The sequence below is a fragment of the Mobula hypostoma genome, chromosome X2 (assembly GCF_963921235.1).
Source record: "Mobula hypostoma chromosome X2, sMobHyp1.1, whole genome shotgun sequence".
In the NCBI taxonomy this organism is placed as follows: Eukaryota; Metazoa; Chordata; class Chondrichthyes; order Myliobatiformes; family Myliobatidae; genus Mobula; species Mobula hypostoma.
This window is the reverse complement of record NC_086129.1, coordinates 38,358,393-38,376,461: the sequence shown is the minus strand read 5'-3', so window position 1 is coordinate 38,376,461 and position 18,069 is coordinate 38,358,393. Positions and strand designations below refer to the sequence as shown.

At 42.9% G+C, this 18,069-nt stretch overlaps 1 protein-coding gene across 6 annotated transcripts in view; it reads left to right on the top strand.

Moving 5' to 3' along the window:
- Positions 1-1,606: 1,606 nt before the first annotated feature.
- The window catches only part of nectin1b (nectin cell adhesion molecule 1b), a 544,761-nt gene continuing 528,298 nt past the window's right edge, over positions 1,607-18,069 (top strand). For all 6 annotated transcript variants that reach the window (XM_063038123.1, XM_063038120.1, XM_063038124.1 and 3 more), the window contains exon 1: positions 1,607-2,039. In XM_063038123.1, coding sequence (XP_062894193.1) covers positions 1,976-2,039 — 64 coding nt within the window. In that variant the 5' untranslated portion in view covers positions 1,607-1,975. The remainder of the gene's footprint in view (positions 2,040-18,069) is intronic.

Here is an 18,069-nt window from a genome sequence, read left to right as displayed (position 1 = left end):
TGTGGCAGGGAAATAAGTAGAGGAAATTAGACAGTAATATTCTGGAGTATGCACACATTCAGTTCAAACACTTCTCTGAACATAAATATGCTAGAAGTTGTTGTCTGATACTTTTCTGCTCCCAAAGTTTTGTTGTTGCAGTCTTCTTCATTGTAATCAGCCTTGTCAGTGATCCAGCAAAAAACCTTAATTATTCATATCTTACTCTCAATTAAAATGCACTGTAAGTACTGCAAGTTTTCAATGGTATACTAAGTCATAATTACTTAACAATCCTTTTGTTTCTGAAAAAAAGCTAACAATTGAAAAACTTTCTTAATTGTAATCTGAAGTATGTTGAATGTTACATTTTAACTTAAACTTGTTTACATCTCAGCTACAACCTTAATCAGAGATTAATGGAATGGACAGCATGCTGGCTATTATGCTTTACTTTTGGATTAAAGTAGGTAAAATACCTACTTTAATGAAAGAGACCAGGACAGTCCTTGTTCCAAAGTGAAAGTTCAAAATAAATTTATTATCAAAGTGTGTTTATGTCACCATATACTGAGATTCATTTTTGCAGGCATTTACAGTAGAATACAATAGAATCAGATTAAAAATTCCTAAGGCTGATAACGTGTAAAGGACAAACTGCAAATACAAAGATGAATCAAAGAACATGAGTTATATAGTCCTTGAAAGTGAGTCTGATGATAATGCATATAATGTGCATAAAATGTCCCTTTCCAAAACCCAAGAACTTTTAACTGTTTATGCTGCTTGACCCAATGAAAGTTCTCAACGTTACCACTTTGCATTTTACCTCGTTTCTAGGATTCTTCAATCTGATTGGCTCCCAGCCAGTGTGAGGGTATCATTATTGCTGCGTGCCATCGACCCCTCTAGCTTCCTACAGTAATTGATGCTGAGGCAAATGGAATATCTTATGGAGAAAGTCATGCCTTCGTTACTAACGGGAAAAAATAGTAACTATAAAAGAAAGACCTTGGGTTTTTTTTTCTTGCCCTTTCCTGTCCCCTTCTACACTTTCCAGGTTATTTTTCAGCCAGTCCATTTCGGAAGTAAAGCTACGTTATGAAATAGGAAATGTCGGAAGCAATGTATAGTAAGATCCCACCAGCGGCAAACTAAAAGGACAAATAATGAGAATAATAGGGATAACTTCCTTGCCCTCCTTAAAATGGCGCCATAGAACCCACTATCAAAGTGTTCTGGGCAACTTACTGACCATAACCTTGGCCACTGCGTTTCCTGTACGAAGCTGTGGTTCCAAACTACTTCAAAAAGCCGCAAAGTGCTTTTGGACATTCCCAGGACCTCAAAAAGCCGCAAAGTGCTTTTGGACATTCCCAGGACCTCAAAAAGCGCCGCGAAAAAGCAAGTCGCTCTTCCAACTGGATCATGCGCCCGGAAACTGCGGCGCAGGCAGTGTGTGTTTGTATACATACGCTTAGCAAACGCCAAAGCTTCTACAGACAGACAGACCGTCTCTCCAGGTTTAAAACCCTGCGCACTGATACATCAAGCTTAGTACGAATTCCTCCTCCCTGAAAGCACAGCTCGCCCGAGCTCCTGCCCATTTTGTGACATCAGCCGCGCTGAGAGCTCCACCCCCCTCCCGGGCTAGCTTTGGGTAGTGATTGACTGGGGAGGGAGGGAGTTTGGTCCCAGTTTGCGGAGGCTGACGGCCGGGAGAGCGAGCGGGAGCTCATCGCTGGCGGAGAGCGGGCTGAGCAGCGGCGCCGCGCCAGTGTGAAGCCGCTTCTCCGGCGGCTGCAGCGCCCGGACTGTTCGGCCTGTTGGGGGTATATTACCCCACCCCGAGTCGGGTTCGCATCCACCCGGGGGCGGCTGCGGCTTTTTTTTTTGGTGTGTGTCTGATTAAAGCATTTGATCAGAGCGCCCAAGTGCCGCTGCCGGATATCGGTGCGTGTTGTGTTGAGTGTGTGTGTGCAGTCTCGTTGCCAGGATGGATTCGGGAATGTGTCCCCGGAACACGGCTCGCCTTCTGCTGCTGGCGGCGGTCTTGCCAGGTAGGAAACGGAGGAGACCAAAGACAGCAAATGATAATAAACAAAGGGGGGTGGAGAGGGAGGGAGAGACCGGGGGCTGCGGGAGAGAAACTAGCAAAGGCAGGCGAAAGAGTGAGAGGGGATGTACAGGAGCAATTCAATGCAAGAGCGGGTGGCTGGACGTGTCGGAGAGTCACAGGGGCAGAGAGTTGGGGCAGGGTTTGAAGTCTTACCACTTCGCAAGTCAGGAACGCTGCATTTCCAGCTCCTACTTTGAACAGGGTTCTTCGGGTGCAGCAGTTTCCGCACAGTTGAGACGCTAACTCGATTTGTTAATGGGGAAATGTGAATTGCAAAAAAAATAACAATGTTTCTCCTGCAGTTTATCAGTGATGAGTCATCTAACAAAAATAATTATATATCTCATTGATGCGTTTGCAAACTCTGTCAACCACTCTAACATTAAAAAGCATAAACACAATTCTTCCCAAATATTCCTGTAAGTGAACAGGGGCTAGAGGTTGGTGAAACAGATTCTGGAGACGGTCTGTCCTATTGAGGATTAATGTTTCATCCCCATACCAAACTCCGCTCTTAAGAGTTTCTGACTGCGTTCTCTAAGCTGAGCATTCTCTCCTTTGGAATTCTGCTATCTGTTGCAACCCAGCAGGAGTCGAAGGCTGGGGAGGGGCTTTGTGTTAATTCAAGGATCAATCGATTCTGTCGGGCATGTATGGCCACATCGTTTAGTTTACTCCCGAGATCCCTCATTAGTTCAGAGTACATGACTTGAAGCTGGGTAAGGGGTCATTGGCGAAAAGGCAGGGGAAATTTGGATTAATTCTCTCAGCCCAGCGTATATGAACCCCAATTTTCATAATCCTTTCTGTCAAAATTTTCATCCCCGCCATCCCAACCAGTTTTCGCATTTCCGTTTTCATTTGCAATAGGGCTCTATTCTCCCTTTCTCCCTGATACATCTCCCAGTAATGTTTCTTGCCAAAGTCAATTGTTTAGTGCCTTTAATGTCTGATCTCAGAGCTTTGATAGCCGTTTCTGTCTGATGTGAAGTGCCTGTGTTCTCAGTCACAAAGCTTCTAGCACTGTGATTCCTGTTGAAGGCAGCATAAATTGAACCCTGTATTGATGTTTTATGCCTCATCGCTGCTTTTATAAACCATGGATCCCATCTCATATGCCAATTTATTAACATGTGAATGTTCCTTATTTTATACCAGATGACTTGATTTGACCAAAGCGATTTGTTACGTAGGTTTTAATATCTTGGATTGAGTTCTCCTAGTTTAAATTAATTACTGGCTGCCGTAATTTCTCAGTTAATCTCCTGTGTGATGCATGACTAAACTTAAAATGCCCTGGATGTGGTATAAGCTCTGGATGTTGCATTGTGAGTGAATTGGAAATTTTGATTCCTTTACTGATTATTGCCATTTTGTTTTCGTGTCATTAAAAATTGTTGCACCCTCGATCGGAGCCTGTGCCCTTGAATGGGTAATAGGCCGTTAGCGTTGTCAGTCTTTCTGACTCTGAGATGTGATCAGTTCGTTACTGTTATACGGCCTCGGGCTCTGAGTGGAGTTGGACTCCATTTATTTTGTGTCTGCTGTGCAGTGCACCATGACCATTATGGTGGTGTGCACTGAGAATGTGATTCAGTGTAGCTGGCATCAAAACAACAACTGACATAAACTGTAAAAATTCCGAAAATGTCCTAAAAGAACAAGTTGCTTTGTGCGACAGCCCGTGAGTGATTTATATAAAGTCCCCGTCCTTTTCTATCCCATTCAATTGTGCTGCCACCACTCAGCTGGGCACGTTGCTAGGACAGAGAGTGAAAGGAATGACACTACTTGGGAACTACATTGAAATATGAGTCCGCCCCACAAATTTTATTAAGTTTTGATTCCCATGTTAATTACTAGCGAATGATGAAAACATTCCGGTGCACTGTGCTACATTAGGAGCACTGATTTAACAAGGTCTACTCTTGAGGTATACAATGCCACATTGTAAAAGGAAGGCATGCTGCACGGATATTGTGCAGACAGCGTTGTCCCAATTTGTTAGCATTCCATGTATTTGTAGGATTTGCATTGCATTCGTGTATTTCACATTTCAACCAGCTAAGAAAAAGGTGTTGGGGGGGGGGGGGAGGAAGGAGAAGCTTATTCTGTAAACTGGCGGTAAATGTGTGAGTAACTGTCAAGCGTGTTGAAGCGTCCATCTATTGAGTTCGCCCGATGATTAAGCTGCTCAACAATGAGGAGGGTTTGCTTCTAAAGAGAGAAAGCAAAGCAGGCTTATCGGATCTCCTGATATATACACCCTCCCCCTTCAGGAATTCAAATTCTCATTTGCAGGCCACCCCCTGCCTCGATTGTGAATAATGAGTTTCCCGCATAATCTTGGTGCTCAATAGTGCAATATGCCACGTTTTAGATGTTAAGTCCTTTCTCATTCTCGGCTTTATAAGTAATGATTGATTTAACTCTGCAGTTTGTTAATAATCACATTTCAAATGACAGCGTAGTGTATTATTTACACTCTGTGTGACTGACCTGACTTCCTGTCACAATATCTTTTAATATTGCACTTTTATAGAATTGCATGCTGATCAGAAGGAAGGGGATGAGAAGATTGGAGAGGAGGAGAAGGCTAACAACCTTACAACAGTAGCTAAGCTCTGGTAGAATTTGCAGTTCCATTTGAGTAATCCTGGCCTGCCTGTTAATCTCTGTTTGTCCTACATTGCCATTGAGATGTTTGTTGTCAGAGGTTCCAGTTCACAACAGTCCAATAAAACGCCTTGTGGATGTCCCAACTAAGCTAGATTCCCATCCTTTATTCCAATGTCCTGTGTATGAATACAAAACACCATACTAATTGGTTAGTGGTTTTAAAAATTGAAATTGTCTGACATTGGAAAATTGGTTTAAACCTTTAGTGGGGAGGGTGGTGGTGGTGGTGAAGGGTGCTGTAGCAGAGTGGGGTGGTGCGGTAGTGTAGTGGTCAGCACGTGGCTTTACAGTACCAGTGACCCGGATTCAATTCCTTCTGCTGTGACTGTGTGGTTTCCTCTGGGTACTCCGGTTTCCTCCCACAGCCCAAACTTCCACAGTTGGTGGTTTAATGGGCCATTGTAAATTGTCCCATGATTCAGCTATGGTTAAATTGGGTGACTGCTGGGCAGTGTGGGATGGAAGTGCCAGAAGAGCTTGTTCCACACTGTATCTTAATAAATAAATAACGAATACAAAAGAAATGTCTTTTTGCAATATGACGGAAGACGCTTCATTGGTTCTGCTCTTGGTTATCAATGATTTGGATGCACCTTTGATGCTTGAAAGGAATGACTGTAAAATAGGATGACAGTCACTACTCAACATTATGTTCAAAATGAACAATTTAGAAATTGACAATTAACATGTACCAGTTTTTGAACTGGTCCGAATGTTTACAATGGCAAGCTAGTTCATGATTTGGGTGTGCCCAATGTCTGTCTTTCACTGACTGTAATTCATCATAACCTGCCTCCACTCTGCAGTGTTCAAACCTGTGTCGACATGTTACAGTAGAATTCAGTTTGCCATACCTGTTGATAATATTGTGGGCCATGCAAACATTAGCAACCAGTTGCTTTCATTTAGTAAATGTTGCTGGATAGCAGTCATTGAATATAGTTTTATGGCTCATGGATAGTGACTATAACATGTCAGATTTATATCCTGTAAATTCCACAGTGTGGCACTTAAGTTTCTCACACAAGAGTGGTGGGTTAGAGGGCTTTGGGACTTTGGTATTCAAAGAACCTTCAACCACTGATTTGTAGTTTAATTATTTTTATTTATTTTCATTTTTTTTTAAACGAAAGATTAGCCTGTAGCATTGCTGTTTGTTGAATAGATAAACAACTTCCAGGCCTTTCCAAATGTAGTTCAGAGCATAAAAATGTCTAAGGACAGATGTTTCATACATTTTCTTTAAATTATCGCTTTTATTATTATAGTCACTTTCGGGCCCAGAGATCCCCTCCATTCATTATTCCTGATGTTCTCTTCATATCGGAGCTGCCTTCAGCAAGCTCTTTGCACCAAATCTCTTCTGGTTTTCTTAGTGTCTCTAAGACTGGCCTGTTAGAGCCTATGCTGGTTCTGTATCTAGGCAGCTGCTCCACCATTTCCAAATGGTCAGTCTTTCATCATCTTTTCACTTTGGCTTATTTACTCCAATTTTGTGGTCCTGTGCTGTATGACTTGACTGATGACACTTTTCTTTGACAGAAATCCAATACCTTCCATTAGGCTTGGCGTGGTTTTGTCAGTGTTTCTCCCCGTCCCACCTATGACAACTTGCTCTCATCTTAAGTCTCCTTTGCTGAAGACACTTTAGGCTAAGTGATAAAACCTAGGCTACGGTGAATATTAATTTAACTACTTCATGTCACAAGCTTGGTAGTCAGTGCTGGTATGCTGGATGCGTGGTTCATTAATAGTTAAGTCTGGTCCAGGCCCCTCTCGCAGTTCACATATTCACAGTTATTTTAGTAATCCTTGGGGGATTTTCTCTTCTCCTGCAAGCTAGTGTGCTGAGATTAGTTAAAGCAAGGTATTCACCCTCGGTATGAAATTTACCGAGGAAAGAAATCTGACACCATATGAGTCTGCATTTTAGGATGAAGCTTGTATTTAAATAAACTTTTCAAAGTCACTTTTTGGTAATAAGGAAATACTTGTGGCAATAGAGCACGAGTAGTAATGGTAGTAAGAGATTGCATAAACTCTAGTTGGGAATGAGTGCTCTAAAGGCTAATTTATACTTCTGCGTCGAATCTATGCCATAGGTACGGCGTAGCCGTGTACCCTATGCCATACCCTACGTGGTAGCCTGACACGCATCTCCCCAAAAATGTAACTATATGTCGCAGCGACGCAGAGTGCAACAACTGTGATTGGTCTGCTTGGTAGCATCGCATTTCCTCCTAGGCATTTCTGGTTGCTTCTTCTCGTCAAATCTACCTACCAACATCCAAAAATATTTGAAATGCATTTCCTCGTCCATGTCTCTCAGTGGCCGGACAAGCACAGAAAATTCACCCTCCTGCCTCAATCTGTTCAATGGTTGTACACACCATCTCCTCCAACATCTCTCTTTTCTGCCTTGCAGTAATTTCAATAAAAGTAACTCAGTTTCAGTCGCCATTGTTTGAAGTACACAAAGAAACTCAACACAGTGGCATAGAAACCCCACCGCCAACTAGCAGAGCGACGCAGACACACCAATGCACAAGTATAAATGCTCACATCGGCGTAGGTTACAGCGTAGAGCCTACGCAGAAGTATAAATCAGCCTTAAGGATGTATGTTGTTGTTTGACGAAAGAGCCAGTCCAAATTAATCAGGAGACAGGTGCATCCTGGAGATTTGAACATTGGTATTTCTTTTCATCAATTAATGTCACAAGAAAGTCTGTTTATTGCATTTTTCTTTATATAGTTGATGTGAATAAATTGCCTGTTTCCCTATTTTAAAATGGTGGCTAAGTTTCAAAAGTACTGAGAGAGCTGGGAAGTGGCCAAAGGTTGCTCATAATGTTATATAATTGCGATATTTTTGTTTATTTTTCTTCTTTGCAGTTTGCAGAATGTATCCAGGCACAGATTTTTATTCCCAAACTAGTTAAGTCATGTATTTGGAATTTTTGTTTCATTATTATCTACGCCATTGATTTCACAATCTGACTCTCCTGTTCAGTTGAACTACTTGCTCCTGAATCCTTATCAGAGTGTACAAGGCCACCTCTGCAGATGTATTCACATTTTCAGTGCGTTGAAAGTGAATGGGTAACTTCTCCCAGACAAAGCATTTGGAAGAGACTTGGCAGCAGTTTTTCACCCAGCAATCTCTGCCGAACCCCTCCTGCTACCCAGCTTGCGTTATGATGAATGCGCGAGCGCACAGCTGGAGGAACTGGGTAAATCAGGCATCATCTGTGGTGTGGAATGAGCAGTTGATGTTTTGGGCCGAGACCTTTAGGAAAGGAAGGGAGCAGAAGCAAGAATAAAAAGGTGTGAGGAGGGAAAGGAGATCAAGCTAATAGGTGACGGGGGGCGGGGGGTGAAGGTGGTTTGGATCTTCTGTTTTAGATTGTAGTATTTTACCATTCTTTGCTATTTGTTATCCTTTGGGAAATGGTCACTGTGCTATAGAAAACATTGAGCCTCTCAGGCACTACATCATACCAATTAGTGCAGTTTATTGAGAGGAAGTGGCGTGTAAACAAGTGTATAGGTCAGCAAATGACTAAACTCCATTGAGGCATAAGGAATGTTATCATCTCCCTGGTGAACCACGCTTGGAAGCTTAAAAACAAGCTGTTATCTATTGGTTAGAGGCTATGTGTCACAGGGTTGTTGTCACTTTCCCCATCCTGTAGTACGGGTACTGATGTGAATTAGCATCAGACGGATTTGCAGGCAAGAGTAGACCCAAAATGTAGACTGTTCCTCCTTCCACTCATGCTGTCTGACTCGAGTTCTTCCAGCTGTTTCTGGTCTTGTTTCAGATTTCCAGCATCTATGGTTTTTCTGATTTATTTTTCAAGGAATCTAGTGGTCAGCTGTGCGGAGGGCTTGAGGTAGAGTTTAGGACTGCCGCATGCTACACCAGTTGAGGATCCGCATTAATTTCAGTGTCCGTGTGGTGCTTCCAGGGGAACTTGGAGACGCTGGGTGTGATAAAGGGGGGTGAACTGACCGAGGTCAAAAACAAACAAAACAGGATCAAAGCCCTTGTACTGATCTGAAATAGGATTGTGCCTGTGTACGGAAATAAAAAGCAGGTGAATCACATGGAAACTTATGGGCAAAATAATGCCCCACTTACTGTATATCTGACTTTAATCTTAGATTTTAAGTCAATGTACCTGTTAGGCGTCATTTTGTTATTGTGTAATTGAGTGCCATATATGTGGATTTTGTACATGGGTGTTTATTCAGTAGTTACACTGATTGGAATTACTGGCATATCCAGTGGTTGCTGTGTGCTGATCTGTCTTTCAAACATTCCTACTGCAGTATAGCAGGGAGACTTGAGGGCTTTCCTGACAATCATGTCGAATTCTCTGCGTTTTCTCCTGATTTTTGCCAAATTTGATTGCCTGCTTCACTAACTTCAGCTGCTGTAACCTCCTGACTGTGTTGCTGTGGTTGCCATGATGGATGAAGGTCTCATTATTTGAAAGTGTGCAGTATGGGACAGGCAGCTGACCTCTCAATTTAATCTTTAATACGAAGTGGTGAAATTGGATTGTAATGGTCATTAACAGGTCTGCCCCTATTACTCTTTAACCTGTGGATACCTTGGGGAGACTACAGATTTGCTTCACCAGAAGATGGATTTCCTTTGGAAAGGATTTGGAGAAAGTGGCCAGTGTGGCAGAATCCACAGCTTACCTGTTGCTGATCCATTTTTCTCCTGGTTGGGCAGGGTGGGGAAATGAGTCAGATAATGAAGATATTCCCTGTCTGCCCCAGTGGCAAACCTGATCTGTGGATCCTGTCAAATCTTGCTGTAAAGTACTTAAAGTAATTTTGGGTTGACGTCAGAGCTAGAGTAATTTGTTCTTGGCTATCTTCTCTGTGCTTAGCGATAATTGGGTTTAATGACCAGGCCAATTTATCCAAGAGGGCTTTGCCTTGCTTGTTCTTTTCACATTGGAAGTGAACTCTCTCAGCCATAGTTTGTTTGCTGAGAGTCATCTGATTACTCTTAAGAATATTGGCCTAAGCATTGTTAGAATGCACTGTAACCTCATTAATCAATGCTAGCAGACATATTTAATGCCACCCTCTTTATGATCATCCCACTCGATGCTCTAATCTTGATCTAGAATGCCTCAACCAAGATCGTATCTTAGCCTACATAGAAGGCTTTCAAAAGCCTGAAACCATTAAAAGTTACCCATGGGGTGTTTTAAGAATCATTAACAATACTCGAGGCCACAGGAACTGGAAGTAGTCTGACAGGTACCTTTATTTTTCCAAAGGGACCCCAGTTACTACTTTATCAGGTATATGATTGCTGAGATGCAGAGACTTCTTGCAGGCTGTAGGAGTTTGTCCCCAGTGACTTAGCTAACATATGATAAAGCTTTGCCGAGCATGGTTTGCACCAGACCCCACTGAGCAAGACTTCTACCTACTGCAGTGTGGTTGGCTGTTTGCCTGTCTGCAGATTGCAAAAGGCACTGGCATTGGTCCACAGCTTGCATCTTGCTGCTTGTCTTCACCTACTACCAAGTATTTACCCCCACGTCACTGTTTACCCAACAAGTCCTCAATGGATCTGCCTTCAATAACATGACATGGCCTGGAGTGGGCAGCATGTGTTATGGCAGCCACCCTTGGTGCCCGCCCTGGAGAAGGTAAACTGCAAAACTGTACACTTTATTAAATTACTTTTACAAAAAAAATGCACAATTAAAGGGCCATTTGACACACCAAGTCCCCAAGGTAGTATTGGAAAGCCCTAATCATATAATGAAAATTATCGAAAGCTGTCTCGCCGTGCTCCCGTCTTGCCTCATAGTAAGTAACGCATTAAATCGCTCTATTATTCATTAAAGTTAGCCCTTCTGAACCTGGTAATTTGATCAAAGATGGTTAATTATTGAAATGCTTATCATTATGCAGTAGAAAATAGCTGCAACACTCTTCTGAATAAGGAAAGGATAACTTTTGTTGGACTGGTTTGCCATTGCAGATTAATTACATAATGACAATAGAGATCGGCATCTGGTTGACATAGAATAATAAATATTATTAACACCGAAATTTGGACTGCATTGTGAGCAGAGAATACTGGCTATGACAGTGAATTACAAATAGAAATCTGCCTTGAGTTCATGTGGTTAATGTGTTTGCTGGCTTAAAAAATTAATTGGGCTGTATTACAGATTTTGGTTTCGGGCAAAAAGTTGTTACCCAGGATGAGTTATTTCTTATTGCAAAGTCATACTTTCTTCCTTTATTTATAAATGTATTATTGCTACATAGAAAAATGTAGGTCAGTTTTTAAAATAGAAAAATGAGTTGGAATGACAAAGCTGAGGCAGCAAAGTACCTTCAGTGGTAGGAGTGTAGAACTGCTGCATCAACTGAGGGTTGAAAGGAGTACATGATAAATGGAAAACATACACTTTGAAGCCACTTTATTAGGTGCAGGAGTGGAACCTGATGTGGTCTTCTGCTGCTGTAGCCCATCCGCTTCAAGGTTCAATGTGTTGTGCATTCAGAGATGCTCTTTTGCACACCCCTGCTGTATTTTGTGGTTATTTGAGTTATTGTCACATTCCTGTCAGCTTAAATGGGTCTGGCCATTCTTCTGACCTCTGTCATTAGCAATGTGTTTTCGCCCACAGTGCGGCTGCTTGTGGCATTTTTTTTGCACTAGAGACTGTTATGCATGCAAATCCCAGGAGATCAAGAGTTTCTGAGATACTCAAACCACCTTGTATGGCACTAACAATCATTTCATGGTCTAATTCACTTGGATCATATTTCTTCCCCATTCTGATGTTTGGTCTGAACAACAACTGAACCTCTTGACCATGTCTGTGTGCTTTTATGCATTGAGTTGCTACCACGTGATTGGCTGATAAGATATTTGCATTAACAGGCAGTTGTGCAGGTGTACCTAATAAAGTGGCCACTGAGTGTAGTTACCAGGGAAAATGATGGGAAATGCACATGGATCTAAATTGTTAATATATTGCGGGTAGGTTATTTGGTAATCTGTGCATCCAGGTGTTCCAATTTTTAAGTAAAATTGTTTCTGTTTTTGCTTGTTTTCAACATCATAATCTGAATAATCATTCTTCTATACCTCCTGTTTTTCCTCAGGACTTGGATATTACTGGGGACTGATATTGAGGTTCTTCTGTTTATGCCTCAGAACTTGACGTGCAATCTAGCAGGCATGGTTTATAGAATCATTCAATATTCGCAATACAAAAGGATGCCATTTGACCCATCATATTCATGGCAGCTTTCTACCAGAGCAAAATTAGACTTGCTATCACTGACATGTGTCATGAAGTTTGTTGTTTTGCGGCTGCAGTACAGTGGAATACATAAAAATAATTATTGTAAGTTACAATATGAAATGTAAAAATAACTAAATAGTGCAAAATAAAGAGGTAGGCATATGGACCATTCAAAAATCTGATGGTGGAGGGAAGGAAGCTATTTCTAAAGCATTAAGTGTGTGTCTTCAGGCTCCTGTACTATCTCCTCTATGGCAGCAATGAAAAGAGGGCATGTCCTAGGTGGTGCCACCTTTATGAAGCACCACCTTTTGAAGACATCCTCAATGGTGGGGAGGCTAGTGTGCCTATGATGGAGCTGGCTGAGTTTACAACCCTCTGCAGGTTTCTCTGATCCTGTGTGTTGAAGCCTCCAGATGGTAATACAACTGGTCAGGATGTTCTCCACAGTACATCTGTAGAAATTTGCTACTGTCTTTGGTGACATACTGAATGTCCTAATGAACTCCTAATGAAGTATAGATGTGGGTGTGCTGCCTTCGTAATTGCATCAATATGTTGGCCCTGCCAGAGATCCTCTGAGATGTTGATGCCCAGGAACTTGAAGATGCTTACCCTTTCCACTTCTGATGTTTTGATGAGGATTGGTGTGTTCTCCCAAGTTTCCCTTCCTGAAGTACATAATTAGGTGGCTCACTAGTTCCACCTTCCCAGCATCCCTTTATCCTTGTGATCTCTAGACCTTGACTCCCTCCACTAACAGGAACATACTCCTGCTATCACTTTGCAATATTTTCATTTTGTCAAAAAAACCGAAAGCTCTGGAGGATTGAAGTGATCATAGTTTTGTAGACATGACATGGCTGATGCTGGAATCTGGAGCTACCATGTGCTGGAGGAACTCCAGGTCTTAATAGACAGATTTATATATGGATATAGCAAGTAATCAGAAGGACTAATTTAATGTTGGATTTTAGAATCCACAAGTGTGGAAGATATATACAGCTACTACTGTGAATGTACTTCAAGTTCAAGTTTATTGTCATCTGACTGTACATGTACAATCAAACGAAACAACGTTCCTCCAGACCATGGTGCACCCACAGAACATATGTGCTCTGTGTGTTATAAACCAAAATATCACCATAAATAATTTAATAAGATATAATTCAATGCACACAACACAGGTAAACAGTAAACAGCATGTTGACCTCATGACGAGACCTTGGTGGTGACAGGGCATACAATCATCTCTCCTTCTTGACGGTTGTGGATCAAAGATTGTGGGATGGGTGGGGTAAATCATTAGAAAGAGATGACATAGGATCGGAAGGTGTAGAGTCTCTATGAGTTAAGAAATGACAGGGGTAAAAGGACCCTAATGGCAGTTGTATACAGGCCTCAAAACAGCAGCTAGGATGTGGATTACAAATTACAGCAGGAGATAGAAAAGGCATGTCAGAAGGGCAATGTCATGATAATCGTTGGGGATTTTAACATGAAAGTAGATTGGGAAAACTAGGCCAGTACTGGACCTAGAGAGAGAATTTGTAGAATGTCTAAGGGATGGCTTTTTAGAACAGCTTGTTGTTGAGCCCACGAGGGGATCAGCTGTGCTGTGCTGGACTGGGTGTTGTGCAATGATCCAGAGGTGATAAGAGAGTTTAAGATTAAGGAGCCCTTAGGGAACAGTGATCACAATATGATCGAGTTCACTTTGAATTTTGCAAGGGGGAAAATAAAATCCAATGTATCAGTCTTTCAGTGGAATAAAGGAAATTACAATGACATGAGAGGGGAACTGGCCAAGGTTGACTGGAAAGGGACTCTAGCAGGAAAGACAGTAGAGCAGCAATGGCTGGAGTTTCTGTGAAAAATGAGGGAAGTACAAGACAAATTTCTTCCAAATAAGAAGAAATTTTCAAAGGGAAGAAGAACACTACTGTGGCTGACAAGTGAAGTCAGAGCCAAAGTAAAAGCAAAAGAGAGGGCCTACAAGGAAGCCAAAGCTAGTGGGAAGATGGAGGATTGGGGAGCTTTTAAAAACTTGCAGAAGGAAACTGAGAAGGTCATTAGGAAGGAAAAAATGAATTATGAAAGGAAGCTGGTGGCTAATATCAAAGAAGATACTAAAAACTTTTTTAAGTATATAAAGGGTAAAAGAGTTGAGGGTAGATATAGGACCAATGCAAAATGATGCTGGAGATACTGTAATGAAAGATGCACAGATGGCAGAGGAACTGAATGCGTATTTTGCATCAGCCTTCACGGTGGAAGACATCTGCAGTATACTGGACATCTAAGAGTGTCAGGGAAGTGAAGTAAGTGCAGTGAAAATTACGACTGAGAAGGTGCTCAGGAAGCTTAATGGTCTGAGGGTGGATGAATCTCCTGGACCTAATGGAATCCACCCTCAGGTTCTGAAGGAAGTAGCTGGAGAGATTGCGGAGGCACGAACAATGATCTTTCACAACTCGATAGATTCTGGCATTGTATTGTGTGACTGGAAAATTGCAAATGTTACTCTGCTACTTAAGAAGGGTGAGAGGCAGCAGAAAGGAAACTATAGACCTGTTAGCCTGACATCAGTGGTTGGGAAGTTGTTGGAATCGACTGTTAGGGATGAAATTACAGAGTACCTGGAGGCACATGACAAGGTAGGCCAAAGCCAGCATCGTTTCCTGAAAGGAAAATCCTGCCCAACAAACCTACTGCAATTCTTTGAGGAAATTACAAGCACGGTAGACAAAGGAGATGTAGTAGATGTGGTGTACTTGGGTTTTCAGAAGGCCTTTGACAAGGTGCCACACATGAGGCTGCTGAGCAAGATAAGAGCCCATGGAATTGCAGGAAGTTGCTAGCATGGGTGGAGCATTGGCTGGTCGGCAGAAAACAGAGAGTGGGAACAAAGGGATCCTATTCTGGCTGGCTGCTGATTACCAATAGAGCTCCACAGGGGTCGGTGTTGGGACCGCTGCTTTTTATGATGTATGTCAATGATTTGGACTATGGGATTAATGGATTTGTGGCTAAATTTGGCGATGATACAAAGATAGGTGTAGGAGCGGGTAGTGTTGAGGAAACGGAGCCTGCAGAGAGACTTAGATAGTTTAGGGGAATGGGCAAAGAAGTGGCAAATGAAATACAGTGTTGGAAAGTGTATGGTCATGCACTTTGGTGGAAGAAATAAGTGGGCAGACCATTATTTAGATGGGGAGAGAATTCAAAATGCAGAGATGCAAAGGGACTTGGGAGTCCTTGTGCAAGATACCCTAAAGGTTAACCTCCAGGTTGAGTCAGTGGTGAAGAAGGCAAATGCAATGTTGGCATTCATTTCTAGAGTTATAGAATACAAGAGCAGGGATGTGATGTTGAGGCTCTATAAGGCACTCGTGAGACCACACTTGGAGTATTGTGTGCAGTTTTGGGTTCCTTATTTTAGAAAAGATATACTGACATTGGAGAGGATTCACGGAAAATTCACAAGAATGATTCCAGGAATGAAAGGGTTACCATATGAGGAACGTCTGGCAGCTCTTGGGCTGTATTCCCTGGAGCTCAGGAGAATGAGGGGGGATCTCATTGAAATGTTCCAAATGTTAAAAGGCCTGAACAGATTAGATGTGGCAAAGTTATTTCCCATGGCAGGGGAGTCTAGGGCAAGAGGGCACGACTTCAGGATTGAAGGACGTCCATTTAGAACAGAGAAATTACTTTAGTCAGAGGGTGGTAAGTCTGTGGAATTCGTTGCCATGAGCAGCTGTGGAGGCCAGTTATTGGGTGTATTTAAGGCAGAGATAGATAGGTTCTTCATTAACCAGGGCATCAAAGGGTATGGGGAGAAGGCAGGGGAGTGGGGATGACTGGAAGAATTGGATCAGCCCATGTCTGAATGGCAGAGCAGACTCGATGGGCCGAGTGGCCTACTTCTGCTCCTACATCTTATGGTCCTGTGGTCTAAATGTCACAAGTCAGGACTAGTGATCCTTTCGGCGGTCTTAACTGTCCTCTGTAGGATCTTATAAACTGATGCCTTGCAGCTTTTGGACCACACAATGATGCAGGTAGGCAGGTCACTCTGGTGCTCTTGTAGAAAGTTGTTAGGATGCGGATGGGGAGCTTTGTATGCCTCAATCTCCTCAAAGTAGAGACAGTGCTGTGCCTTTTTTGACTAGTGATGTGTTGCAAGTTCAGGTTGGATTGTCCATTGGGTGCATACCATGGAAGTGCAATGGAGAGTGGTTGACGTGAGCCTTCCTGAAGTCCACAGTCATCTCTTTTGTCTTGTCCACGTTGAGACTCGGGTTGTTCTCACAAGCCTCTCTACTTCCTTTCTGTATGCCAACTCATCATTGTTGCAGATGAGGCCGACCACTGTAGTTTCAACAGTGAACCTGATAATGCGGTTTGAGCTGGAGTGCAGTCACGAGCCAGCAGTGTGAACAGCAGCAGGCTCAGTACACAGCCCTGCAGAGTACCAGTGCTCAGCATGATGGAGCTTGACATGTTGCTGTTAGCTCAGACTGACTGCGGTCTTTCTGTCAAGAAGTCTAAGACCCAGTACAGAAAGGGGGTGTTGAGTCCCAACAAGGACAATTTACCCACCAGCTTCTGGGGGATGATTGTGTTAAACATTGAGCCAAAATCGATGAATAACATCCTGGTGTATGAAGCTTTGTTTTCTCGGTGGGGCGGGGCGGAGTGGAGGTTCGAGGCTATAGCATCATCAGTGGACTGGTTTGAGTGGAAGGCAAACTGGAAAGGTGGTAGTTTGTAAGATCCAATACCAGCTGCTCAAAGCACTTCATGATTGTTGAAGTCAGTGCCACTTTCAAGAAAAGTTAAAGATGCCCGTTAAGATCAGATATGTTGTCCGGCCCCATAGCTTTGCATTGGTCTACCCTGGCTAGGATCCTCCTCACCCTTGCTGTGGCCACAGAGGGTACCTGTACCTCAGTGAGACAGGGCTTTCCTTGATGTCACATCATTCAATTGGTCAAATTCATAGATAGGACTTCCTATCAGGGAGGGAAGTGTTGCTGTTGATGTGCAGGTGGACTTGTGAGGTGTCTGTGAATTTTCTGTGTCTATTTGCGCTTTTCCTTCCTGATAGCACAGGAGAGCATGGCTCTTGCTGACCTTGGATATCCTGTCCCCTGATCTGAAGGCAGCGTCCCAATCCCTAAGCAGTGTACCAAACCTTGCAGTCAGCCATGGTTTGTGGATTGCCCTGCATTGCAGTGTTTAATCACAGTAACATCCTCAATGCATTTTGCTATGTAGCCAGTCACCAATCCCACATATTCATCAATGTTGATGTGATAAGTGTAGGTTGCTGCCTCTCTGAATATGCTGCAGTCTGTGCTTTTGAAGCAGTCCTGCGGTGTTGAGGTGGCACCTTCTGGCTAGGTCTCCCTGTGAACTGGTTTGATGACTTGTTTAACTAGTGGACTATATGCAGGGGTTAGTAAAATGGATATATGGTCTGAGTATCTGTGGCGAGGGCGAGGGACAACCTTGAAGACTCAACAAATGTTGGTATAAATAAGGTGTAATAGATTCTCTCGGCTGGTTGTGAAGTTGACGTGCTGCTAGAACTTTGGCGGAGCTGTTTTTAAGTTGGCATAATTGAAGTCACCAGCAACAATGAAGGCACGATCAGAGTGAGTGGCTTCGAGGTCGCAGATTGTGCTGCAGGGCTCCTGCAGCACTTCCCCAGCACTAGCAGAGGAGGGATGTCAAGAGCAATAATCATAATGGCTGTGAACTCCCTTGGTAAGTAGAAGGGCGTGCACTTCACCACAAAAAACTCTGAGCAGTAGGCCATTACTACCAAGGCAGTTCTTATTGATGTAGACACACAGACCTCCTCTGTGGGTCTTATCTGATGGGGCAGCATTTCTGTCCATCCAAAACGGCATTAAGTCTTTAAGCCGGATGGCTGAGTCTGGTGTGGTGTCCTGGAGCCATGTTTCTGTCAGGACGAGTG